At 36.7% G+C, this 27,926-nt stretch overlaps 1 protein-coding gene and 1 long non-coding RNA gene across 12 annotated transcripts; one reads left to right on the forward strand and one right to left on the reverse strand.

Annotated features, from left to right (window-relative positions):
• The first annotated feature begins 1,348 nt into the window (after positions 1 to 1,348).
• LOC138311899 (uncharacterized) lies at positions 1,349 to 10,092 on the forward strand. Of its 2 annotated transcripts, none has more exons than XR_011206784.1 (5): positions 1,349 to 1,596; positions 3,858 to 3,967; positions 4,761 to 4,874; positions 6,801 to 6,937; positions 9,373 to 10,092. It is a non-coding gene; the product is annotated as an uncharacterized lncRNA (long non-coding RNA). The 2 variants fall into 2 exon arrangements; XR_011206783.1 differs by lacking the exon at positions 9,373 to 10,092 and adding an exon at positions 8,332 to 8,415.
• A 6,151-nt stretch (positions 10,093 to 16,243) lies between these two features.
• LOC138311897 (uncharacterized) lies at positions 16,244 to 25,800 on the reverse strand. 10 transcript variants are annotated; one of them, XM_069253041.1, is made up of 6 exons: positions 25,255 to 25,800; positions 21,844 to 21,975; positions 19,878 to 20,100; positions 18,606 to 18,947; positions 17,185 to 17,423; positions 16,245 to 16,925 (listed from the first exon to the last, which is right to left on the reverse strand). In XM_069253041.1, exons 4-6 carry the CDS (start codon positions 18,720 to 18,722, stop codon positions 16,844 to 16,846), a joined length of 438 nt encoding a protein of 145 aa, XP_069109142.1. In that variant the 5' UTR covers positions 18,723 to 18,947; positions 19,878 to 20,100; positions 21,844 to 21,975; positions 25,255 to 25,800; the 3' UTR covers positions 16,245 to 16,843. The 10 variants fall into 10 exon arrangements, with proteins under 10 accessions (XP_069109150.1, XP_069109142.1, XP_069109143.1 ...); XM_069253042.1 differs by lacking the exon at positions 25,255 to 25,800 and adding an exon at positions 23,365 to 23,486; XM_069253049.1 differs by lacking the exon at positions 25,255 to 25,800 and having other exon boundaries at positions 16,244 to 16,893; positions 21,844 to 22,439.
• Positions 25,801 to 27,926: the final 2,126 nt, after the last annotated feature.

Genomic DNA, 27,926 nt, shown 5'->3' on the forward strand with positions numbered 1-27,926 from the left:
TCCCCCAAGGATGTTTGTGGCCAAATTTGGTTACAATCCATGCAGAACTCTATGACTAGTAGCGATTTAAAGGAAATGTTAACGGACGGACGGACGACGGACGACGGACGCCGCGCCATGACATAAGCTCACCGGCCCTTCGGGCCAGGTGAGCTAAAAATGGCGAAGTTGCTAAGCTTTCTAATATCATATATATATGTTTGTGGTATGGGGCGATGCATACAAAGGATGGGCTTATCCCCGTGTGCCTAGGGTGCCATGACAGGAGCGATTTGGTTTTATTGCTATACATGACTATGAAAGTTATACATGGATATTGCTTTTTTTGTATGTTTGCTTGTTTGTTAGATTATTTTAACGTCCTTTAAACAGCAATGGTCATGTAAGGACGGTCTCCCGTGTATGCCAGTGCGTATCGTGGGTGAAGTGCGAGGTGCATGTTTTGGGAGACTGCGGTATGTTCGTGTATTTATATTTTGTATGTATTCTTATACGGAAGGGAACTTAAAATTCCCCATGGTGTTATTGGAATATATGACACTGTTGTGCCTTATTATAAGTCAGATGAATGTTGAATAAACCGTACGAGCAAAACAGGTAATCTTGGAGAGCGAATTTAAGAAAATGTAACAGACAAATGGACGGATAAATTAAAATTGCATGCGATATCCCCTGTTTCGGTAAAAAGGGGGATAATTAAAAGTCTGTAAATGTCTTATATTGTTTTGAAATACTGTCCAAAGACTATTACCATTATCATGTCATTAATAGTTTCCATTTTTAGCTCTAGAAGAGAGGGGATTTATGGAATCACTTTGGCGTCGGCGTTCGAAATCCCAGGTTAAGGTTTTGGTGCAAATGTTGCCCATACTGCTATCCGTCACAATTAACATTAATTTCTACAATCATTTTGTAATTGTTGTGATGGGTATGAAAAATCATTTAGATAAGCAAAATGCTGGATTTTGAGAATTTCAAGAGGCCCAATGGGCCGAAAAGTTATGTTATGTAATGACATTACTATATTTTGTAATACTGGTAAATTACAAAGAACCTTAATTAAATCAACAAATCAATGCTTTATTTGAGATTGTAAATCCAACTATGATTATTTTTTAAAGATAACAAATTCCCAAAAACGAACACGTTTTAAAATGTTTTAAACTTGCTATACTCCGTAAACCTTCCCTGCTATACTCCGTACACATGTTATTTTGAAATGGCTATACTCCGTACACAAGACGACTAAATTACGTATTGAAAACGGCATTTATAGTACAAATCATGTTGTTATATCGGTCTAATTACAATAGTATATACTGACATGAATATTGTACTCAGAGGGACGATGGTCCCAAACCACGGATGACCATATTTGTAAAAGTATTTAAATGAGTATTTGAGAGACTGTATCTCATTGGTGGACCAATCAAAAAACTACAGTACCCGCTTCCGGTTTTGAATAACATCGATCGCCGCCATATTGCCTACGCTTCGTAGTATGCCTAGACTGAGGATAGCATCATAACGTCTTACGTTATGCCAGAAGCCATGCCTGTATCAACAGCTAGCCAAACATTAAGCCGTTGAACAGAGGTAAGCGAATGAAACAGTATTTCGAAATCCCTGCGATGTACTGTACAGTTAAGGGACAAGTACAAATGTACCTGTCTCTATACTGTTGTTTTCCTCAAAAAAATAAAATGGACGAAAATTTACCTATGAAAGATGTTGAATATCAATGTTTAATGACACTGCTACATGTATACCAAGTAGGTCTCATGTCTATGTAAGCCTTAAAACTGACAATGCAAGTTAAAAACCAAGCATTTGAAATTAAAAAAATATATATATCTAATGATTCATGAAATACTTTTCGAAAATTATTTCTGAGAGTGTCCAATCCAAGGTAGTGGCAGCCATTTTCTTTTTGCTCTGCTTAAATTAGTTACCTTCACTGGCCAACCCACTATATAAAGCACGGGACTTGACACACGTGCGTCTAGCCCGAGAGACTCTGGCCCCAACACCAGACTTGGACATTATGGCAGATAGATGTCTGGCGTAGGGCCAGAGCACAGTAGTACTCGAAAACCTGGAATAAGCCGACACCGTTTGGTATCGGGTCAGGTCATCTCCGATTCAGACAGTTTTGTAAACATTACCGCCGAGAAGCGTCCCTTACTTTGGTCTTTTCAACAAATGAATATTTTTTCTACCCGTACCAATCCATTTTACCACGCATGCACCTCATATTATCTCAATACAGTAGCTTCTTTTCCGCAGTTTGAAATATCCCTCCTCGCCATTGCCATTTTCTCATATTATGCAAAGCTACTGTATTGAGATGATATGAGATGCATGCATGGTAAAATGGATTGGTATGGATAGAAAAAATATTCATTTGTTGAAAAGACGAAGGAAATGGACGCGTCTCGGCGGTAATGTTTTGTAAGCAGTCTGAATCGGAGATGGGCTTATTCCAGGTTTTCGAGTACTACTGCGCTCTGGCCCTACGCCAGACATCTATCTGTCATAATGTCTAAATCTGATGTCAGGGCCAGAGTATCTCGGGCTATTACGTGCGTCATTCTAAACATATCTTGTCTCAGGTACACATGCCCCTATATTGCAAATAACAATGTCAAACTGAAAATAAACACTGCACTCACCTGGCAAGGTTTAATCATATAGTGAAGTAATACATGAATGTGTTGTCAGCTAGATCTCAAATGGGCCATATTCACATACCATGTGATACCTGATAACGCACGTGATACCCGATAACCCACGTGATACCCGATAACGTTTGTGCGGGACTAGCATTTCCAGTGGTGATGGAATGTCACTCGTTGTAATCTTCCTGCTGAAATGACGTTAGCACAGGATATCATCTTTTGACGTCATTCCATTACCAATAGAAACAATAGTACTGCACAAACGTTATCGGGGCCCGGCACCATAAAACTTTCTCAATAAATTTTGTTTGCAAACATTTGTGAGAATCCGCTACGCGGATTCACACAGTTTGCAAACACAATTTCTTTCATACCCCGATGAAATTAAAAAATAGTGACTTCAATGCTTAAACATAACACTTCAATATACACTATTTATAGGTTTTACGGCATTTACGCGTACATTGACACGTGTGTGTAATTGGTAGCTAAGTTGTCGCTCGTTCGGGACAAGTAGTCACGTGCACATGGCCAGTTGAGTGCATATGTGGACGGATTATTATTTGGATTTCTATTCACTTGACAACGTGTGAAATTTTGATTTTGACAAACATCTAAATAAAAGCTTAGAGGAGTTGACATGTTTTTTGCTAAAACAAGCCCTATACAGAATTATAGCTAATGACTTTGTTTACGTATTAGTAGGCGATACACAGTGGACAACTGCTAGGTGTATATGTACATGTATAGACTGATCATGAGCGCACGTGTGTCAATTCACACGCTTTATATAGGGGTCAGTGAGCGCGTCGGAATGTAAAACAAATATGGCTGCCCTTGAATGGGGAATGTCTCAAACGATTCTTGAAATACAAGTATACTTGTTTTCCCTTTAATAACGTTACTAATCTTAACTATGATTTTTTTCACATCAGAGTAGACCTACTGTAGGCTACATTGTGAATCTGATTATAATCATGAAATATTACTTAACAGGATTGAGGAAAGGTGAAAATGTACCGTCCAGGACCTAGCCGGATGTAGCTGCAATATTGTAGCTCAAAAGACTTTTAGATAGATAATAGTGTCGTCTTTAGAGCTACGATTGGTGCCTATTACTGCTAATGGAGCAAGTAATGATTATGCAAATCATTATTAAATCGTTGCTATCTGCTTTAGGGTTGTTGGGCAGGACCAGAAGGACAGCAGTGCAGTGCTATGCTAAGGCAGCAGAACGATCTTCATGCGGGGTGTGGATGAAGAAGGACACCAGTATCTTCTGTAATTTGGTATCTAAATTGTTGTAGTTTTCATATTTAGTATATCCCTAACTTAATTGTATAGACTGTTTTTGTCTATGAAACTATCGAGCATCCTCGAACAAACTTAATATTGACTGAGAATATGTCTGCACTTCCTATACTTTAGGAGAAGTTTTTGTTCAAGGATGCGCTCTATGGTTTCTAAAACAACAACCTATAAAAAATCGCAAAAATTGTCAAAAATTTCCACATTTTCATAATTTATGCATATTTTGAGTGGTTACCATGGCAACTGAAGCTGCAAAATTAGATACCTATAGAAAATAGCAAAAATTGTCAAAATTTCCACATTTGCATAATTAATGGTTACCATGGTAACTTCATCTGCAAAATTAGAAAACAGTCATCATAGATGAATTAGGGATATACTAAATATTTAGAATACAACAAATGAACAGGTTTGAAAATTTGATGGATTTGGGGGCCAAAAAGGGCCCAAACCATACATAGTCCTTTGATACCCAGAATCCTGACATAAAGGGGAGTTGAGCAAACTATATAGGGTTCTGCAATGTCCCCTGTTAAATGGAGTTATTACTAAATTTGTGTAGCAGGGGGTATTAGTCGTCCACTCTGGCGACAGTTCTAGTTGTTGTAAGTAAATTAAGCCTGATAATGTGTTTCTGTTAGATACACTTTATAAAATTAAATTTTGTGAAATTTGAACATTTAAATGGCTAGAAAATGTGTTTTGTGGAAAGAAAATACAATTTTATTCCCAGCAAAAATCACATTGAAGTGTATATTTCTTTGTTTGCAGGTGAACATGACAATAGCCATTTGTTTAACTTCGGCCAAAAATATGGAATCACACTGTAAACATCACATCAATGTCATCGGTCCAGCTTTCATCAGTTGTCTAGGAGACAGTAAGGTAAAGGACAAAGTGTAGGAGACCATAAGGTAAAGGTCAAAGTGAAGGAGATTGTAAGGTAAAGGTTGAAGTGTAGGGGACAGTAAGGTAAAGGTCAAAGTGAAGGAGACTGTAAGATAAAGGTCAAAGAGTAGGGGACTGTAAGGTAAAGGTCAAAGTGTAGGGGACAGTAAGGTAAAGGTCAAAGTGAAGGAGACTGTAAGATAAAGGTCAAAATGTAGGGGACAGTAAGGTAACAGTCAAAGTGTAGGGAACTGTAAGGTTAAGGTCAAAGTGTAGGGAACTGCAAGGTAAAAGTCAAAGTGTAGGGAACTGCAAGGTAAAGGTCAAAATGTAGGGGACAGTAAGGTAACCGTCAAAGTGTAGGGCACTGTAAGGTTAAGGTCAAAGTGTAGGGCACGGTAAGGTTTAGGTCAAAGTATAGTGTAGGGGACAGTAACATTATAGTCAAAGTGTAGGGGACAGTAAGGTAATGGTCAAAGAGTAGGGAACTGCAAGGTAAAGGTCAAAGTGTAGGGCACTTTAAGGTATAAGTCAAAGTTTAGGGCACTGTGAGGTAAAGGTCAAAGTGTAAGGGACAGTAAGGTAAAGGTCAAAGTGAAGGGGACAGTAAGGTAAAGTTCAAAGTGTAGGGGACAATAAGGTAACGGTCAAAGTGTAGGGAACTGCAAGGTAAAGGTCAAAGTGTAGGGCACTGTAAGGTTAAGGTCAAAGTGTAGGGCACTGTAAGGTTAAGGTCAAAGTGTAGGGCACGGTAAGGTTCAGGTCAAAGTATAGGGGTCAGTAACGTAACGGTCAAAGTGTAGGGAACTGCAAGGTAAAGGTCAAAATGTAGGGGACAGTAAGGTAACCGTCAAAGTGTAGGGCACTGTAAGGTTAAGGTCAAAGTGTAGGGCACGGTAAGGTTTAGGTCAAAGTATAGTGTAGGGGACAGTAACGTTATAGTCAAAGTGTAGGGGACAGTAAGGTAATGGTCAAAGAGTAGGGAACTGCAAGGTAAAGGTCAAAGTGTAGGGCACTTTAAGGTATAAGTCAAAGTTTAGGGCACTGTGAGGTAAAGGTCAAAGTGTAAGGGACAGTAAGGTAAAGGTCAAAGTGAAGGGGACAGTAAGGTAAAGTTCAAAGTGTAGGGGACAATAAGGTAACGGTCAAAGTGTAGGGAACTGCAAGGTAAAGGTCAAAGTGTAGGGCACTGTAAGGTTAAGGTCAAAGTGTAGGGCACTGTAAGGTTAAGGTCAAAGTGTAGGGCACGGTAAGGTTCAGGTCAAAGTATAGGGGTCAGTAACGTAACGGTCAAAGTGTAGGGAACTGCAAGGTAAAGGTCAAAATGTAGGGGACAGTAAGGTAAAGGTCAAAGTGTAGGGCACTGTAAGGTTAAGGTCAAAGTGTAGGGCACGGTAAGGTTAAGGTCAAAGTATAGGGGTCAGTAACGTAACGATCAAAGTGTAGGGAACTGCAAGGTAAAGGTCAAAGTGTAGGGAACTGCAAAGTAAAGGTCAAAGTGTAGGGAACTGCAAGGTAAAGGTCAAAGTGTAGGGCATGGTAAGGTTAAGGTAAAAGTCAAAGTGTAGGGGACAGTAAGGTAACAGTCAAAAGTGTAGGGGACAGTAAGGTAACAGTCAAAAGTGTAGGCTATTAACAAAATTAAGTCAGAATAACTATTGTAGCATTGTGACTCCTTTTATTATACCACCCGCAATGAAGTTAATGGGGTATACTGGAATTTGTTCGGCAAACTCCTCCTAAACTACTTGACAGATTTTGATTAAATTTGGTACATAAAACCCTGATATAAAGGGGATATAAGAAAACTATATTGGGTTCTGCAATTTCCTCTATTAATGGAGTTAATATTAATTTTGTGCAACAGGGAGTATTAGTTGTTTACTCTGGTGACAGTTAGTCTACTCCTTTGTTACTTTACAGGTAAAATGAAAGAAGCCACCGGCTCCAACTAGAGGACTTATCACACATTCTGGGGATGACGAGGAGGACGAAGATGACGTCATGCTAACCAGATCTCTTCAATGAAAAAGGCACTACAGCCAAAGACATCAGTAGAGGTGAAGTTACTTTACAATATGGTAAATTTGAGATATGTCTGTTGATCACTACCAGGTCAATATCTCACTAGACCAGATGCATTAATTTATTAGCTCACCTGGTCCGAAGGACGAAGGTGAGCTAATGCCATACCATGGCATCCGTCGTCCGTCCGTCCGCCAACAATCGACTTCTTCTCCATAACCGCTGGTCGGAATTCAACAAAATTTGACTGGTAGCATCCTTATGGGTTAATGACTGAAAATTGTACAAAAAATTGGGCTGACCCCCCAGGGGCCTCAGGGGCGGGGCCTGAGGGGTGGGGCCAAAAGGGGCTAATTTGGCTATTTCCATATAAACGACTTCTTCTCTGACACTAAGCATGGGATAGCATCCATACTGCAATGGTAGCATCCTTATAGGGTGGGGATTCAAAATTGTACAAACGATGGGGCTGACCCCCAGGGGCCTGAGGGGCGGGGCCAAAATGGGTCAATTTGGCTATTTCCATATAAACGACTTCTTCTCTGAAACTAAGCATGGGATAACACTCATAGTGCAATGGTAGCATTCTTAAAGTGAGGATTCAAAATTGTACAAATGATGGGGGCTGACCCCCGGGGCCTTAGGCGCGGGGCCAAAAAGGTTAATAAGGCTACTATTTTCATATAAATTACTTCCTCTCTGAAACTATGTATTGGATAGCATATTCGTATGGTATCTATAGCATCATTATATGGTTGGGATTCAAAATTAAACAAATCATGGAGTCAATTTTGCTATTTTCCTAATTGTAAAAGTCTTTGTGATTTTTGAATCACTAATTACTAAATTACAGAATTACTCAAAAAAAAAAAAAAAAAACAGGTGAGCGATACAGGCCCTCTGGGCCTCTTGTTGATAGTTATCTATACTTGTAGTTAAATTGACTGAATTTATTTATAAGTATTTATACAAATTCCATTACCTGTGGATGTCATCAGGAAAGTCACTAGTCACAGCAGTAACATATCACTCACACACAGCATGTTATAGACCATGTTTCTGACAAAGCCTAATTGGTGTAGCTCAAGCTGGTATGGATGTATCATTTAATCATAACGCATTTTATGACAAAAACATTGGAAAGTCATGTATTACAACACATATCAGGTAAAACTTGTTATGCAGAATGTATATTTATATGTTAATTGATAATTTGGAAAGGACTTGCATGTAAATGGGCATAGCCTAGGCCTCAGATGTCCAATCCATCTGATGTACATTTGTAAATAAAAAACGACGAAATCTTCTTGAAATTGAAATACATTGTCATGTACTAGGTAAACAAGCTTACCTGTATCATGGATATCGGAAATATTGCTTGCTTTCATTAAGAGATTTTACATTTTATCTTTTATCTTTGAATGCACAGAAAATCTTCAGACTCTGGAAGAATGGCGACAGGAGATGCTTGGGAAAATTACATCACCAGTTTACTGATCTACATCTATGTCCCTGCCCATTTGGTAAGTAACTTAAATTGTATTGAATGTAGATGAAATAATTTTGTTCTTATACCCCCTGCAATGAAGTTAGGGCTATACGCTGGAATCAACTTCCCTGGATGTCTGTCCTTATGTCTGGATGTCTGTCATCTGCAAATGTTGTCCGTACAACTCCTCCTGAACTGGACCAATTCTGATGAAAATTCACAATAATGTGTAGATATAAAAGAACACTTATTTTCCCAAACTTTTGATTGCCAAGGTAACCAAGTCAATATACACAGGTTTTGTAATATAGGCAATAACTTTAGACTTTGAATCAATTTTGTAACAGATGGATGTCTATTAATTACCACATCACATGGTTTAATAATAACAATGGATACCTTGGAAACACAATATAAATATATCACATACACAGCCTCCCAAAACATACAGACATTCACACACACAACACATTGTACACAGGCGAGGCTGTCCTTACATTACCTGATAGCTGTTAATAAGACATTAAGTCTAATAAACCAAATCAAACCATGGAAACAAAAGAGAGGCTTCTGGTTGATCATATATAAATGAAGATATTGTCCGATTAAGCCACAGAGTTTTTGAAAGGATGACAAATACAATGGCTGTCATTTGGTTGTCATTGTTACCAAATGAAATGTCAAAATGAACATAATTGAACTTTATCCATGGATTAAAACAACATTTGGTTGCTATGTTCCCAAATGAGTGGTAGCGGGGATATTAGTTAACCATTTGCTTGCAGTGCTAGTTATAACTATAAAAATGTTTTGTGTGCTAATTGGTTATTAGGTTGCTTAGAATATGCTTTATTGTATTTCCTTTTAATGCTCATGAGCCACTATGGATAAAAACTATTGAATTGAACTCTTCCTTTTGTCAACATCAGTATACCTATACATAATTTAATTATTTATTTATTTATTTATTTATTTTACAAGTGTGCCAGATTTGAAGTGCTTCTGGATGAACATTGCAAGCTTCCTAAGACTGACACCACCCTTTGCTGAAGTTGAAAATTTTGTTCAGGAGCAGTCTACTAGGGTGATCAATGGGAGGTCAATTAAGAAATGTGGCTCAAGGATGTTTCAGAGGATTCCATTGAAGAAAGGAGTAACACATTTGGTCTTTGTTCAAAACTGTAAATGTATATTATGTTACATTATATGGCAAATACAAATAGTATGAATGCTCACATAGTCACAATTCACCCAGAATTACATTTGGTTAATTTCAGAATAATGTCAAGGACAAATTTCTTAAAAATAACACAGTTGGTTAAAAAATTGTACAACAGAAACGTAAAACTATTTCTGAAGAAATTTGATTTACACAATGGATGAAGCCTGGGTGGATAATGTTATCTGTACTTTAAACAAGATATCAAGAAGAAAAGTTACAGGGCTATAAAGAAATTTTTGCAGAGTCTTAAAGAAAAATGTTGTTGTCCAGTGACAGCAAATTTCTTATCAATTTTGAAGAGAAGGTGTATTCTCTTTGCCAACATGTCTCTGTTGTATAGACTGGGTGTTTAATGTCATTCCTCTTTATTCAAAAGCTGACATAGATTTTCCAAGATTCAACATTTTTTTAGTCCCTATCTGATTCAAATTGTCTAATGTCCATGATCTGTTCATCCGTTCTTCCTTCTGTCCTTCCCTCCATATATTAAACAATTCTTGTTATAGCTATTTCTCAGAAAATACATAAGAGATCTATCTCAAATTTCATATTTAGGTTTGCCTTAGTGCCTAGTTGTGCATATTGTATTTTAGGACTGATTGGATAACAAGATGGCCGACTGGCAGCCATCTTGGATTTTGACAATTATCGCTATTTCTCAGAAAGTATTGAAGGTATCTTTCTCTAATTGGGTATATTGGTTCCCCTTGGTGCCTTTTTGTATTTTGTATTTTGACCAATGCAAGATGGCAGACTGGCAGCCATCTTGGATTTTGCCATAGCACTATTTCTCAGATAATGCTGAAGGAATTTTTCTCATATTGCATATGTAAATTCTTCTTGGTGTCTAGTTGAACACATTGCATATTGGGTCTGATCAAAAACAAGATGCCGCCAGGGCAGCCTTCTTGGAATTCAACAATTTATGAAGTTTTATTGGTATTTCTCAGGAAATACTGAAGGAAACTCTCAAATTTGATATGTAGGTTTATTTTTTATTTTAAAAATATTTTATTAAATCAAAGAGATTCAATTTTGGATCGGACAGCAGACAAAGCCTATATATGCCCTCTCCACATGATTACATGCATATGTACTGTATAAAGAAGCATATTTTAAGAGCATATCTTTACTAATAAAAGCATACTGTATACTACATGGATATTTCCTCTTAATTTCGCTATTGGTATGCATGTAACTTTCACAGTGTTGTTATTTTCCCGATAGATAATTAGCAAAATTTCCCCCTCACGAAAATGTCCACGTTTACAGTATTGGCACTGGACTGGATCTATAAAATAACATTTAATAGTTTGAATTTTTTAATAATTAACTTATTCATAGTTATTTACATATGTATATAATAGAAGAAATTACCTAAAGCTAAGAACAATTAACATGCATATCTTCCTGTTGTATTAAACTTTCATTAATAACGGTATTAATTGATCTGTATTAAAAGAAAAGCAGAAAAAATATATGTTGAATATTTGGTTTTAAGGCAAATTTTGTGTTATAGGTTATTACTGGAATCGGGTTGTCCGTCTGTCCGTCGTCTGTCCGTCCGTCCGTCCGTCCGTCCGTCCGTCCGTCCGTCCGTCCGTCTGTAGATGCAACTTTGTCCTGCAAACTCCTCCTAAACTACTTGACAGATTTTGATAAAATTTGGTGCACAGAACCCTGACATAAAGGGGAATTGAATAAACTATATTGGGTTCTGATATGTCCCCTATTAATGGAGTTATTACTAAATTTGTGCAGCGGGGGTTATTAGTTGTCCACTCTAGATCTGGCGACAGTTCTAGTTTCACCAATTTTAGCATAGGCTCTAAATACATTTCATTGACACAAACTTCAACTTTTAGTGATACTCGAAATAATTTTAGATAAAACTGGAGTCAGCATGTGCTGGTACATGTATTAAATTCAGATTATCTAGCTGCTGAAAATTGAAACTTTTTCAACAGATATTTTGCATCAGCCCTGGTCATAGATCATAGTTTTTTTTCTGCCATATTTTATTTTAAAAGTTATTTACCATACAATCGTATTTACTGAGTCAGGATGAAGGAGAGGGGTGCTTTCAAAGTATTTATACATTTTGCGGTGATACATAACTTAATATGTGCGTTATTATTACATTATGTATTATTTAATAAACTATAATTAAAACTTCTTACATAGTCTTATGTTTGTGTTATTATTAAGCTACATGTACAACAGGTCGGGTATACAGTAAACCATGGTTATAACGAACCTTTGGGGATGACCTTATTCAGTTTGTTATACATATATTACAGACATCTTATAGGAACCTTAACAGGAAACGAAAATTACCAAATGTTAGAAACATGCATTCGCTGTAAGGATGTTCATTATAAACGTGTTTTACTGTACATTAACCTATTACAACCAACTTCCAGAGGTTATCTTGGAACAAAGAAGATCAAATATACAAGTCCTTGTGTGGTGACATACAGAATCAAATACAGTTGTTACAATGTGGTGACAAATTAATATGGTGGTATACACATCAAATACAAACGTTATCATGTGGTGGTATATTCACCTTATAGACATCAAATACAGACGTTATAATGTGGTGACAAGTCGATGTGGTGGTATACACATCAAATACAGACGTTATAATGTGGTGACAAGTCGATGTGGTGGTATACACATCAAATACAGACGTTATAATGTGGTGACAAGTCGATGTGGTGGGTATACACATCAAATACAGACATTATAATGTGGTGACAAGTCGATGTGGTAGTATACACACGCCTTATAGACATCAAATACAGACGTTATTATGTGGTGACAAGTCGATGTGGTGGTATACACGCCTTATAGACATCAAATACAGACATTATAGTGTGGTGACAAGTCGATGTGGTGGTATACACACCTTATAGACATCAAATACAGACATTATAATGTGGTGACAAGTCGATGTGGTGGTATACACGCCTTATAGACATCAAATACAGACATTATAATGTGTGGTGACAAGTCGATGTGGTAGTATACACGCCTTATAGACATCAAATACAGACGTTATCATGTGGTGACAAGTAGATGTGGTGGTATACACATCAATCAAATACAGCAGACATTATAATGCGGTGACAAGTCGATGTGGTAGTATACACGCCTTATAGACATCAAATACAGACGTTATCATGTGGTGACAAGTAGTATGGTGGTGGTATACACACAAAATACAGACGTTATCATGTGGTGACAAGTCGATGTGATAGTATACACACCTTATAGACATCAAATACAGACGTTATCATGTGGTGACAAGTCGTTGTGGTGGTATACACACCTTATAGACATCAAATACAGACATTATCATGTGGTAACAAACCTGACACGTCCTTAAATGACCCTGGCTGTTAATAGGACGTTAAACTAATCAAACAAACAAGTATTTGACGTGTATACCATTACATCGAGTAATATAATTATTAGTAACCACGATGTGGCCCCCGTATCCCCAGTATTTACATGTAAAATAATCTAACTTTGCAAAGGAGACTTTTGGCCGATACTGACGTTGCCCATCTGTCTTCAAGTATACATTTTATTAGAATGTGGCAGGTAACGTTGTGAAAGTAAATACATTAATATTTAGTTATCGTAAATAAACATATTCAATACATCCTCTAACAGTCGTACGCCGATCACCAACATGTCAATCATGAGTATTTAAAATTCCCATTAGATTCATTGCTTGAGTTTATCAAATTATTTAAACATTAGCGTTACTATGATATTATATGGTCGTGAATGTAACTATATTGAAATGCTAGTAATCAACTATATATATATATGCTCTGATTTTCCACTAAATTGTCATTGGCTAATGGGTGGTCAATTGCAGGTAAAAACGTTGAGTTAATATTACATAATTATGAACTATTGTGAATTTCACTGTCCAATTGTTGATTTCAACAGGGTATTGTCCTATGGCCATTGTTTTTCTTGTAAGAAATATGCACCTGTTAAAACATATTCTACAATTGTATATCTAATGTAAATTATGGACCTTTGATTCGGTTAATATGGTGTTATATATAAGTCCATACTTGTAATTGATATATGCATTCATTTTTTTTTCACTATTACAACATTTTAAAATTATTCATCGTTTTTTCATTAATACATACATATCATGCATATCCAGATTCCAGTTGAATTCACCAGGGAATGGTGGCGTTTCCATTTAGAATCTGGAATCCGATTTCATACTAAGTATATTTTCAAATAAAACGTAATTTCGATATCCGAATACCTGAATATCGCTACAGCAGATCGGATTCATACTAGGAGGGGTTGCCCTTATTCGGCACGAATAAAAAAAACATAATTATGTCATTGTATCCACATTGCTTTTTAACCCTGGCTACGACCCTGGAAGTTGAAATCGTGATTATTCCATGAATCAATGGATAAATGAATTGATGACACAGGACAACAGACAGGAGATAAAATATATTCACTAATTTTACCTAAAATTGCTATAAATGCCAAAAGAGAATAGATGACAGGAATGACATCAAGCATCCTAAATCTCGAGGGGTTATGATCACGTATACTGTCTAGGATATTATAATGTTGCAACGTCTGTTATTTTGACGTGCACAAGATGCGTGATCACATTGCATCAACACTTATAACGTAATGTCTGTTTTTTAACGTGCACAGGATGCGTGACCAATTGCATCAATACTTAATAGCCTCAACTTGTACCTTGTATGGTGATAGTTTTCTATAGCTAGTACTCAGACATATATGGTGCTTGTGTTCTAGTACCCAGACATGTATGGTGCTTGTGTTCTAGTACCCAGACATGTATGGTGCTTGTGTTCTAGTACCCAGACATGTATGGTGCTTGTGTTCTAGTACCCAGACACGTATGGTGCTTGTGTTCTAGTACCCAGACACGTATGGTGCTTGTGTTCTAGTACCCAGACATGTATGGTGTTAGTGTTCTAGTACCCAACATGTATGGTGCTTGTGTTCTAGTACCCAGACATGTATGGTGCTTGTGTTCTAGTACCCAGCTATGTATGGTGTTAGTGTTATAGTACCCAGACATGTATGGTGCTTGTGTTCTAAATAGAACATGTACCCAGCTATGTATGGTGCTTGTGTTCTAGTACCCAGCTATGTATGGTGTTAGTGTTCTAGTACCGAGATATGTATGGTGTTAGTGTTCTAGTACCTAGATGTGTATAGTGCTTGTGTTCTAGTACCCAGACATGTATGGTGCTTGTGTTCTAGTACACATATATGTATAGTGCTTGTGTTCTAGTACCTAGATATATGTATGGTGTTAGTGTAGTACCTAGATATGTATAGTGCTTGTGTTCTAGTACCTAGAAATGTATGGGGCTAGTGTTCTAGTACCTAGATATGTATATTTGGTGCTTGTGTTCCAGTACCCAGATATGTATGGTGTTAGTGTAGTACCTATGGAAGAGAAAACAAATCACTTGTTAGTTTATTGTGATATTTCAAAAGCTTCCGACTGGGTCTGACACAAAGGTGTACTTGTAAAATAATAATGGTATTTCAGGATATTTCTTGTTATGGTTGGAAAATTATCTTATTTTTGGATAACAAAAAGTAATAACAATAATCCATTTTCTGAAGTAGGTAGGATTAAGGCTAGAGTCCTTCAAGGCTCAATACTTGGTCCTCTTCTTTTTGTTATCTTTCTGAACAATATTGCTGAGCTTGAATCTTCTACATGTCTTTTTGCGGACGATAAATCTAATAAAATCCTCATCTTCATGCAGAGAAATTGAATATGTACTTAATAGCAATTTAGAAATGATAAACAGGTGGGCAAAAGCATCGCTTGCATCTTTTAATCCCAATAAGACTGAAGTTCATCTTATTTCAAACTTGAATTGCATTGATGAAGATTTAGATCTGATTTTTTGATGACATTTTTGACATTTGAGTTGACATGCCACATTGTGGCGTAATAACTATAAGTCTTAATTGAAGTAAATCTAGAGAATTTGTTTTAACACACTATACAGTACAGATAACTTGAAAACAGTTTTAAACAACTATATCATTTATTTGTATTTGTGAATAAATTCCATAATATTTAACAACTTGAAAGATTTCACATGAGGATGAATTTAAGTTAATTGATAAGAAGCAATAGGTGCTTAAAAACAAGAAAAACACCAGGTTAAAGCTTTAGATGTCAACATATTCAGTAAACATCGTATGACAGCATCATAATGCCCATACCTACACTCTAGAAATTAATAATAAAATTATGCCCTACAATGATTGCACAAATTCTCAATAAAAAATAGGAACTCCTTCATATCAATTTCACAAATGACATCTGATCACACATATTACTCTACTTTGTAAAACAAATACAGCAACTATTATACAATGTATATAAGTTACAAATGACATCCCAGATGTCCACAGAATACATATAACAATAAACTTTCAATAGAAATAACAACTGAATGTCTCCATATGACAAACATCTCAATTAAAAATATTATTTTCTTTAAATAAACACAACTGACTAGCTGCAAATGAACACCAGATATTCATATATCTTTTTTTTCCAAGAGAAAATATCAACTGTTTGTTTAAACCATTAAATTGACAAACTCAACTCAATAAATACTGTTCATGATCAAGTCACATAAGAACACATCACATATTGTTCCATATGAACACATCACAGTACAAGCTAAGTTCAAGCACTAATTCTCTCAATTCCATTTGGAAATCTGAAGATTGGTGACACATATTATGGTTCCTTGTTGCTGTGTTTGCCAGCTTCAGGACCTCCTGGACTCGGTTCTCTGTCTGAAGTTTGTGCACCATAAAATGTCCTTTCCCATTTTGCATTTGCATTGGAAATGGTCAACATGGCTTCAGACAGAATGAACAGAACTGGAAATTGCTTGTCACCTGTGATGTGATTACACATTTTTCCCATACTGGCCCATGAAGTTCAAAATCAGCTGTCACAGATTAATCAGTCAGTTCATCCTCTAGTTTGGTTGATTGATTGATTGATGGGGCTTAAACGCCTTAATGTCCTTGTTCCAGTTATAACCAAGCCTAGGACACTCTAGTTTGGGAAGGTCCTCCTGTGGAACAATCCCTGGGAACTTCCTGGCAATGGCCATCACATCTGTTGGTGTGCCATCAGACCGTGTAGCAGGGTTAAGGTAACCCAACTGCATCCTCAAATGGAAACTTCTTGATCATCTTGTCTACAACAGTGCGATAAAATTTCCTGAAAGACCTGTTAGAATAAAAATGAAAATATTTAGTGTAAAGTTTTTCTATGGCAAGTTATCACAAATGAAATTGAAATTAGTTTAAGTAATTAGTATTGATAATAAATCATAACAAACTTCTATTATTGTTATTATCATCCTGGAAATACATTTAATTCAGATTAATGCAAAATTTTAAATATCCATGATTAATCATGTTGAAATGTTTTACAAGTTATTTTTAATACATATTCATGATTTATACACTTATTTTGTTTAACTTACCCCAAAATTCTATTGGTCAAGGATGGGGAAATGCTGTCCTCTTTGTCGACTATGTATGCATAGCAGAATGGTCCAATGTCCACAATGCTGTCTGGAATCTGGTTGTTGATGTCGTCAAACTCAACCTTGGTCAAATGATCAGCTTCCCGGATGACTTTGGCCTTGACGAATCTGCCCAGGAATCTCCCCAGTAGACGTCTGATCTCCTTTGCCATATAACCAATCCTAAATTCATCAGCCTGAAGTATAATGGAATGTTATTAGAGAAATTCTAGCTTAATATGAATGTATAAATAGGTTAATCTAATAAACATTTTAAATATTGAAGAATTATCAAAGATCAAAAAGTGTTGTGTAAATAATCAAGAATTATCAAAGCTAGATTAAAGGGACAATTCACTTAAGCTAATTCTTTTACATAACCAAGAAGCAAAATATACATAAATGTATTGTTCTACATTTCTTATGAAACATATAACATAAAACATTGACAAATTCCACGACATTGTTAAGTATTTTAATTAATATCGTTGAAATATCAAATCGTTGATCAATACGATTTAGCAGGTACAATATGGACGCTGTACCCATACCCGAGCCAAAGTCACGCACGTTAAACAAATAAACTACATAACAACTGAGAAGGTGATAAAATGATTTTTAGACAAGACAATTCACCTAATAAGGTAAACATACTACTGTCAGAGCGATTTGAGCAGTTCTAGACAAAAGTTGCCTTACTCTACGAGCAAGGGACAGGGCTCGGCATACAAGAAGTTCGACCACAATGTGTAATGGCGGACAGCGAGCGAGTTTGAACATCTACACAAATGTCACCACCATGGGCTTTTCAGACATATCACAGTAAAACCGACTGATTTAATTTCCATTAAAACTGGATTTTTTCCTATATAATTACAAATTTTAATGTTCTCTTGGACTGAATTGTCCCTTTAAGACATAGGTGTGTGATAATCATACACAAATATATATAGACTTTACATTGATAAGAACTACTAATCATACTCATAATCATATACAGATAAAAATATTCTGTCATATTTTTTTTTCAAAACAATTGCCATATCTTCTTGTCATATTAGAGTTTTAGTACATAACGTGACCTTTTCTCACGTTTTCATTGGTTCAGTCCCCAGGCACTATTTAGCCATCATAAGTCCGGGACAATGGTTTCCCGTGGGATACAATGGTTTCCCGTGGGATTATGGCATGGTTTGGCATGCTTTTTGTTATGTACGTCGACATTGAAAAAAATGACGTCACTGTCGCTATTTGCGCTGTTCACTGGCAAACAAGCTATATGCAGACGACGTTTTGCAAAACACTATGATGTCATGGTTTGAAAACTTGAATGCTGAGGAATTTACACAGGAAAAAACGGCTCGGGTACTATGCCATACCTTGACAACACTATAAAACAATAGTGCCCTCAAAAGAAATAGTAATAGCTGAAATGTTATGTTGAACTCGTTGAATGACTCTAGGATGAAAGCCAGAAATAAGTAGTACATTCTCATCTATGAAGATGATAGTTGACCAGCAATCCTCTTGATGCGGACAGGCTTCTCCACGTCATCACGAGAATTGAAGTAGCTCTGGAGGGCTGGCCAGTGATCTAGGAGGCACTTCACTTTACACACTTCTCAAGGCTCAACCAATGGGTAGAGCAATGTTTCAGTATCTTGGTTGGCTCCACATCACAAAACTTTGTAAATTCTATGTACTTCTCTTTCCTGCCTGAGCTGAAAATATATAATTTAACATATTTCTCAGTTAAATAATTAAAGATGTTCCAGGCCAGCCCTAATGAATTGTTTGTTTCCCCTTTAACAACCCATACCAGTGTTGGGTAGGTAGGTAGTTTTTTTTTTTTTTTTTTTTTTTTTTTATTAGACAACAAATACCTCAAGTTATTAGTTTTCTTTCTAAAACTGAAGTTATAAAAGCATAAAATGTATTATAAGAAAAGAAACAAAACAGAGAAAACAAAGAAAAATTAGAAATGAAAAAATATTTTTGGTATGGAAAATGCCAATAAAATATTTTGGGTAGGGAGTGTTTTGGTGGGTAGGTCGGAAAGGGGAAACAAACAATATTTTATTTTAAGCCCCACCACTGACAGAGCATAAATGATTCTTATCATTTTAACAACGATTGGTATTTAATCATGTATATATATATGTCTGATTAACACAAAAAACAATATAATTTTGCTTTCGGTTGCACGCGCAATCAGTACCTCATTCCATATAGGACATAGTGCCATCGATCGATTTTTTTCCGGACGCAAGTAATTATTGTTTAATATTGTTATCTTGAAGTAAAATTAGAAGCTGAAACTTTTCAATAGTGGTGAAATGGTGTACAGTAAGTAACTTTTGTAACTGAAGAAAAATACTAATTCGTCTGCTCATGTTTTTTATTGTAAAAAAAAATTCTATTTGTCAGAGGTGGAGCATCTTTAACATTCCCACAGTTTCAATCTATCATCTCAACAAACACCCACTGAAATATCTTCACTGAATGATAAATGTTATAAATACATGTTTTCAAGTGGGACTATATGATATTAACACACATTACATCATATGAGATCTTTGTCTTAAAAGTTTAAATCTTATAAAGAATTTGGGAACCAATTACCTCAAGCAATATATACAAATTATATGTACCTGTAATAGAAGGTGTCCACCAATAGATCCTCGATGGGCATAGGGAGGGTCTTGACAGCTGCCACAGTGCACAGGTTGCTCAGATGGCAGCTACATCCAATATCAAAAATATAAGGGTGTTTTCTCTTTGATGTAGGTCATCAGAGAGTTGTGTCTACCTTTCATAACAGAGTAGTTATCTGGGACAAAGGAAATAACATTCTGCAAAGGATTATCATGATTCCTGCAAAAAAAAAAAAAAAAAAAATAAAAAAAAAAAAAAAAAAAAAAAAAAAGAATCAGTTACAAATCAAAATTACAATAGTCTTAACTAAATATCTATTAGCCAGTTAAGCACAGCAAAATTTATTGAATCTAGGAAATTTATTATTTGAAATCAAAAATAACATATCTGGATATTGATTTCTTATTTTTAATCATTTACGGTAGTTTTCTGCGTATTGCCAGCGGGCTATACAATTTTTTATATCAGAAGATGCCTAATGCAGGCTATCTGCCGATGCGGGCTATCTGTGAAAACTATTACCAAATTATAACAAGAGATCCCAGAGGGAGCTTGGTGCCCACCAAAGATTGATCTATGTCTGACAATTGTCAGATGGATCTTTTCTCTACTTTCCAAACTTCAACTATCAAAATCAAAGATGGCGGCCTGTCGGCCATCTTGTTGACCGATCGGTCCCAAAATGCACAACTAGGACCCGAGGAGAACCTACATATGGAATTTGAGACAGATCCTTGCAGTACTTTCTGAAAAATAGTGGTAACAAACTTCAACAATCAAAATTCAAGATGGCGACTGGCATGGTCAGCCATCTTGTTGACCGATCGGTCCCAAATGTCAGTATGCACAACTAGGGCCCAAGAGGAACCTTCATGTGTTATTTGAGAATTATCCCTTTAGTACTTTCCGAGAAACAGTGGAAACAATTTTTTACTACCAAAATCCAAGATGGCTGCCTGATCCCTTTAGTACTTAATGAGAAACAGTGATAACAAACTTTAACTATCAAAATCCAAGATGGCTGCCTGGTGGCCATCTTGTTTACCGATTGATCCCAAAATGCAAAATGCATAACTAGCTATAGGGCCCTTGGAGAACCTACATATGAAATTTGAGAAAGATCCCTTCATCACTTTCTGAGAAATAGCGATAACAAGAATTGTTAACGGACGGACTACAGACGAAAAGCGATTTGAATAGCCCACCATCTGCTGATGGTGGGCTAAAAATATGCGGGCTATACATGTATGTTGGAAATAGTTCAGGTAACCCTCTCACTATTCTAAAATATTTTTGTATGAGCTATTATTCCTTGCATTTAAAACCTATTTCCAAAGAAAAAAATATGTTATTGATAGCTTTACATATCTTTGAATAAACCTATAGCCCTTTCGAAATGAAATGACTATAAAGCATATATATATGTGTATATATATAGACTCATGAACCATTATTAGTATATCATATACTACATATGTCCTGTCAAAAATCAACTGTATTTTCAAGGATTACATCAAAGTATAACCCGAAGGCAATCTGACTGTGTGGGTTATCTGTAATTTATTTTTCAAAATCATAGAGAATGCTTGATTTTGCTTCCCCTGGGCTATACCCCGGCGCGGGTTATATGCAGGTAATTACAGTAATTTTCTTTTTACATTCAAATTCCAACAAGATGGGTTTTTTACATACAGGCTATAGCTTACTTCATTTATTTTAGAACTTAATACCTTATGAAAGATATCCTTACAAGAACATTTGTTGAAGGTATATTTGCAGATGTTCTGAGAATTGCTGACGTTACAAATAGGCATGGCCAGGGACCGTGAGACAGTCCTGCTGTTTAAGAAATGAACCATTACTGCTAAGATCTCAGGTGCTGAACTACTTCCTGCTCTAACGTTGGGGCAAGGGCTTTCTTCACTAGCATGGTGGTCTTTGTTTGACTACAGTCAAACTTACAGGAAATCTTAAGCTTGATATCGGGAAACATTTTCTTGTAGATCTTTGTGAAATGATCAGCAACATATGCATTGTAGGGAAGATTGTGCTCTGCCAAGAAGTCACAAAATAGGGTCTATGCTGTGGTGACATCTACAATAAAAAAAATATGCATTATAAGGAGGCTAAGTCGATTTAAGTATTATTTATCTAGTATCTATTAATGTTTTAACACATTGAAACCAATAATACTTATATAGAATATGTAAAATGATCTGACTGTGAATCCTCGTTTTACCCGAAGGCATTGATCCTGACATTATCTTATGTATGCAACCAGTGTATCCAGTTATATTCCCTGCCTCTATAATACATGTTGATCGAGTTGAATGACATCAATGACCTGACAGTACTAGTGAAGGCATACATGATTGTGTCCATGAGTCAGATGTTGACAATACCGGTACTTATATATAATTTTAGGCAATAGTTATACAATATGTACATGTGTTTCTGAGATGGATTCCAAAAAATATAGATCTTTTTAAATTTGTTTCAATACTAAACTAATGGAATCAATATTGACAATAAATAAAAAAAAAATATCAATGACAACCCTATTGCTAATTAATATACACATATCTAATGGACAACAAATTGCAAGCATATGAACAATATGTTCCTAAGATCTCTAAACATATATATAAATGCAATTCATAATTCTTTATGATTCTATATACTTATTTACAAGACAATTGTACAAGTGTATCTGTATATAATAATATTAGTATGAACGAAAATGTTCATGAGAGAAATCCAGTTCCTCAATTATTAAAAACCAACAGTCAGTGAATGATCATTGGAAATCCAATATTTGGGAAGTTCAGCCCTACCTACAATGACATCACAACACTTAAAAAGTTATAGTGTCTATATATCCTGGTGTTAGACTTGTAATGTGTACATACCCCTGGTTCTAGACTTATAGTGTCTACATAAACATGGTGTTATACCTATTTTTTTCTGAGACCACAGGAAATTGGTGTATAATATATAAATCTACTTAATTAGTCTAGTATAAATTAGTGTAACCCTGGTCAATACCAGCAGCAATATATTGCTTGGCTAGAGAGAACTTTTCTTTAGCTCCATCGGTTGAGTGTCAGACTAGTAATCATGAGGTTCTGAGTTCGAACCCTGGCATAGGCAGGTATTAAATTTATTGTAAATCCTGCACCCTGTTACATTGGCTCCCATGTAGGGACTCGGGAATGATACTTCACAATACCTGCGAAGGAATCGTTGTGACCCCTAGAAACTCGAGGACGAGTTGATACCTGGAGGGGGAGTATGTAACCCTGGTCAATACTAGCGCTCGGCTAGAGAGAACTTCTCTTTAGCTCAATCGGTTGAGCGTCAGACTAGTAATCATGAGGTTCTGAGTTCAAACCCTGGCAGAGGCAGGTATTAGATTTATTATAAATCCTGCACCCTGTTACATTGGCTCCCACGTAGGGACTCGGGAATGATACTTCACAATACCTGCAAAGGAATCGTTGTGACCCCTGGAAACTCGAGGACGAGTTGATACCTGGAGGGGGAATATGTAACCCTGGTCAATACTAGCGCTCGGCTAGAAAGAACTTCTCTTTAGCTCAATCGCTTGAGCGTCAGACTGGTAATCCAGAGCTGAGGTCCCAAGTTCGATCCCTGGCAGAGGCAGATATTAAATTTATTGTAAAATCCTGGTAATGTTGGGAATAGGTTGAAATTTCATGGTCGATCATCAGTTTTATTTAACCAATCAATGATCGATTAAAATCGATTACTTTATTCCTTGATGTATAAACAAATTTCATATAAAAAAATCCTTCAAAGGCTTACGATTGCGAGGCCTCTCGGTGCTGTCATTTTTTTATGTCGCTTGATTTTCTTCACTTTATACTTTGTTTTATCATGGTGTCCTAAAATTCTGATGAAACTCGATTACAGATTTCTTACTCGATTAATTGATCAAACACCTCGAACCAACGATACTCGACGAACTCGACTAATCGGAACGCCACTATAAGTTACGTTATTAAAGCTGACAATGCAAGGTAAAAAATATTCAAATGATTAAAAATAAAGTATACATGTACTTGTATTTCAAGAATCGTTATGAGACATTCCCCTGTCAAGGACAGCCATTTTTGTTTTACATTCAGACACGCTTACCGACCCCTATATAAAGCGTGTGAAATTAATTGACACACCTGCGCTCAGTCTACACATGTACATTTACTCCTAGCATTTGTCCACTGTGCATCACCTACTAATATGTAAACAAAGTCGTTACCTGTAATGCTGTATGGGGCTTAATTGTTTTAGCAAACAAGAGGCCCAAGGGCCTTAACGGTCATCTGACTACCTTGGCAATAATCATATAGGAAATTAATTAGATATAGTGTCATGGTAGCCATCTTCGATTTCGGATCAACCAGAGATGTAACAACACTTTGTCCGGACCTTGTCAGGATCATTTCATGCAAGTTTCAGCCAAATCGCACCAGTAGAACTTGAGAAGAAGTTCAAAATGTGTTTTCAAGATGGCGGCTGTGGCGGCCATCTTGGATTTCGGATCGACCCGAAAAATAAGAACACTTTGTCGGGACCATGTCAGGATCATTTCAGGCAAGTTTCAGCCAAATCACACTGGTAGAACTTGAGTTCAAAATGTGAAAAGTTAATGCACGGCGGATGGCGCACGGCAGACGACAACGGACGAAATATGACGAATATAGGTCATCCTGACCTTTCGGGTCAGATGACCTAAAAAACACGTCAACTAAAGCTGAATAGAATTCCAAATAATAATCCGTCCACATATCGCCATGTACATCATCATACTCGATGCACTCAACTGGCCATGTGCACGTGACTACCTGTCCAGAACGAGTGACATGTGCGCATAAAACCTAAATGTATATTGAAAATTTATATTAGCTTGTATTGGACATAATGGCACTTATTCACATACCACGGATACCCGTTAATGTTTGTGCAGGACTATTGTTTCTATTGGTGATGGAATGACGTCAAAACACAATATCGTGTACGCATGCTAACGTCATTTCAGCGGGGAGATTACGAAGTTCGCTACTTTAAATAGGGGGTTGGCCAGTGAAGGTAACTAATTTAAGCAGAGCAGAAAGAAAAATGGCTGACACTTCCTTGGATACGACACTGACATAACTGAGGTATATCTCATCACAGGAGCTTGATATTCTGTCAATAATATTTAGTATAAATATATAAAAAAATACCCCTATATGTTTTTTTATACTATAGGGGTATTTTTTTTTATATATATATTTATACTAGACTAAGTAGATTTATAAGAGCGCAGCTCTCTGCGCGGCCGAAGGCCGCGTAGAGCGAAGCTCTACTAACCATAATACGTGTGTGATCATAAAGATTCCAATACATTCCAGTACCCCTTGGACTTTGAAATTGTGTCCCGCAGGAAAAGTCTCGCGCCTCCATGTAGGCAGCCATGTTTTAATTCTCGTTATCAGCACGACGAGATTTGAAATTTCTTTACTAGACGAAATGTGTTATCAGTATACGTTTTAAAATTACTGTACGTAGTTTTAATTTACACATATACAAGAACAACACAATAAATGTACTGGTCCAATATATACTGTGTATGTTCTAAAGCGCACGGAACCGTCAGCAGTGAGATCACAAAACCTGACGCCAAAGATGACGGCACAGATTCGGGCATATTTTTGATAGCATTTGCATCTGATAAAAACAAGATTGAAGTACATGTATATTGAACTATTCCATTTGGATTATTTTGAATTCTCTCTAACTATCGATAGTATGTGCATGTCAGTGAAATATTTTATTGTTAATCTCGTAGAAAAATATAGACAATATAAAGTTGTGATGTTATAATCTTTTACATGTAGCTGCGCTCTTCTGAGGCTTTGCCTTAAATTCATATTATATTATAGACAGAACGCCAAGTTCCTGTGGTCTCAGAAACAATTTTCAAAAAAAAAAATTTCATTAGGCCTAACCGTTACAGTAGACCTAACCTTATATATTTTTTTAGTTTCAAATGCATACTTTTTAACTTGCATTGTCAGCTTTAGGGCTTACATAGACATAAGACCTACTTGGTATGTAGCAGTGTCATTAAACATTGATATTCAACATCTTTTATAGGTAATTTTTCGTCCAGTAGGCCTAACGTTATATTTTTTTGTGAGGAAAACAATAGTTTTGAGGAGAGTAGGCCTAGTTACTGTACTTGTCCCTTAACTGTACAGTACATCGCAGGAATTTCGAAATGCTGTATCATTTGCTTACCTTCTGTTTCAGCGACTTAACGTTTGGCTAGCTGTTGATACAGGCATGGCTACTGGCATTACGTAAGACGTTCTGATGTTATCCTCAGTCTAGGCATACTACGAAGCGTAGGCAATATGGCGGCGATCGATGTTATTCAAAACCGGAAGCGGTATTGTAGTTTTTTGATTGGTCCACCAATGAGATACAGTCTCTCAAATACTCATTTAAATACTTTTACAAATATGGTCATCCGTGGTTTGGGACCATCGCTCGAGTGTATCACTCTTTTAAAGGAGTAGAACTAAATACCACCGGGCAAGGAAGTCCACGCACTAGAGCACTAATGAATATGCATGAGGTCAAATTTGATTGACAGTTACTAAATTATAATGCATCAAGACAGTTAATTTACGAGTTTAGCGATGAAACACAACGTTTACATGTAGAAGTAGAAGTTTAACGCATATTACAAACACGACAAAGGGTATACCCGTGTGTTTGTATAAAACATTCAGTGGTATATTGTTGTTTTCAAATCCCACGCACTAGAGCACAGTACACCTCAGGCGGGGGTAACCCTTACTAACGACATCACATATACCAATGATGGGGCACCACAGGTACCACATATTACGTTGTTATTGTCAGAGATATCCGGCAGAGTAAATCATTCTTCAATTTAACCAAGAAAAGTCTGAATTTTGCAAGAAAAACTTATGTTTTTCAAATCCCAAGCACTGAGGCACAGTTCACCTCAGACGGGGGGATACCCTTAATGACGTCTTATATACCAATGATGGGGCACCACAGGCACCACATATCACGTTGTTATTGTCAGAGATATCCGGCAGAGTAAATCAGTCTTCAATTTAACCAAGAAAAGTCTGAATTTTGCAAGAAAAACTTATGTTTTTCAAATCCCAAGCACTGAGGCACAGTTCACCTCATGCGGGGGTTACCCTTAATGACGTCACATATGACAATGATGGGGCACCACAGGCACCACATATCACGTTGTTATTGTCAGAGATATCCGGCAGAGTAAATCAGTCTTCAATTTAACCAAGAAAAGTCTGAATTTTGCAAGAAAACTTATGTTTTTCAAATCCCAAGCACTGAGGCACAGTTCACCTCATGCGGGGGGGGTACCCTTAATGAAGTCATATATGCCAATGATGGGGCACCACAGGCACCACATATCACGTTGTTATTGTCAGAGATATCCGGCAGAGTAAATCAGTCTTCAATTTAACCAAGAAAAGTCTGAATTTTGCAAGAAAAACTTATGTTTTTCAAATCCCAAGCACTGAGGCACAGTTCACCTCAGGCGGGGGGATACCCTTAATGACGTCTTATATACCAATGATGGGGCACCACAGGCACCACATATCACGTTGTTATTGTCAGAGATATCCGGCAGAGTAAATCAGTTTTCAATTTAACCAAGAAAATCTGAATTTTGCAAGAAAAACTTATGTTTTTCAAATCCCAAGCACTGAGGCACAGTTCACCTCATGCAGGGGGGTACCCTTAATGACGTCTTATATACCAATGATGGGGCACCACAGGCACCACATATCACGTTGTTATTGTCAGAGATATCCGGCAGAGTAAATCAGTCTTCAATTTAACCAAGAAAAGTCTGAATTTTGCAAGAAAAACTTATGTTTTTCAAATCCCAAGCACTGAGGCACAGTTCACCTCATGCGGGGGGTACCCTTAATGACGTCACATATGACAATGATGGGGCACCACAGGCA

This window comes from Argopecten irradians, unplaced genomic scaffold (assembly GCF_041381155.1).
Source record: "Argopecten irradians isolate NY unplaced genomic scaffold, Ai_NY scaffold_0152, whole genome shotgun sequence".
In the NCBI taxonomy this organism is placed as follows: domain Eukaryota; kingdom Metazoa; phylum Mollusca; class Bivalvia; order Pectinida; family Pectinidae; genus Argopecten; species Argopecten irradians.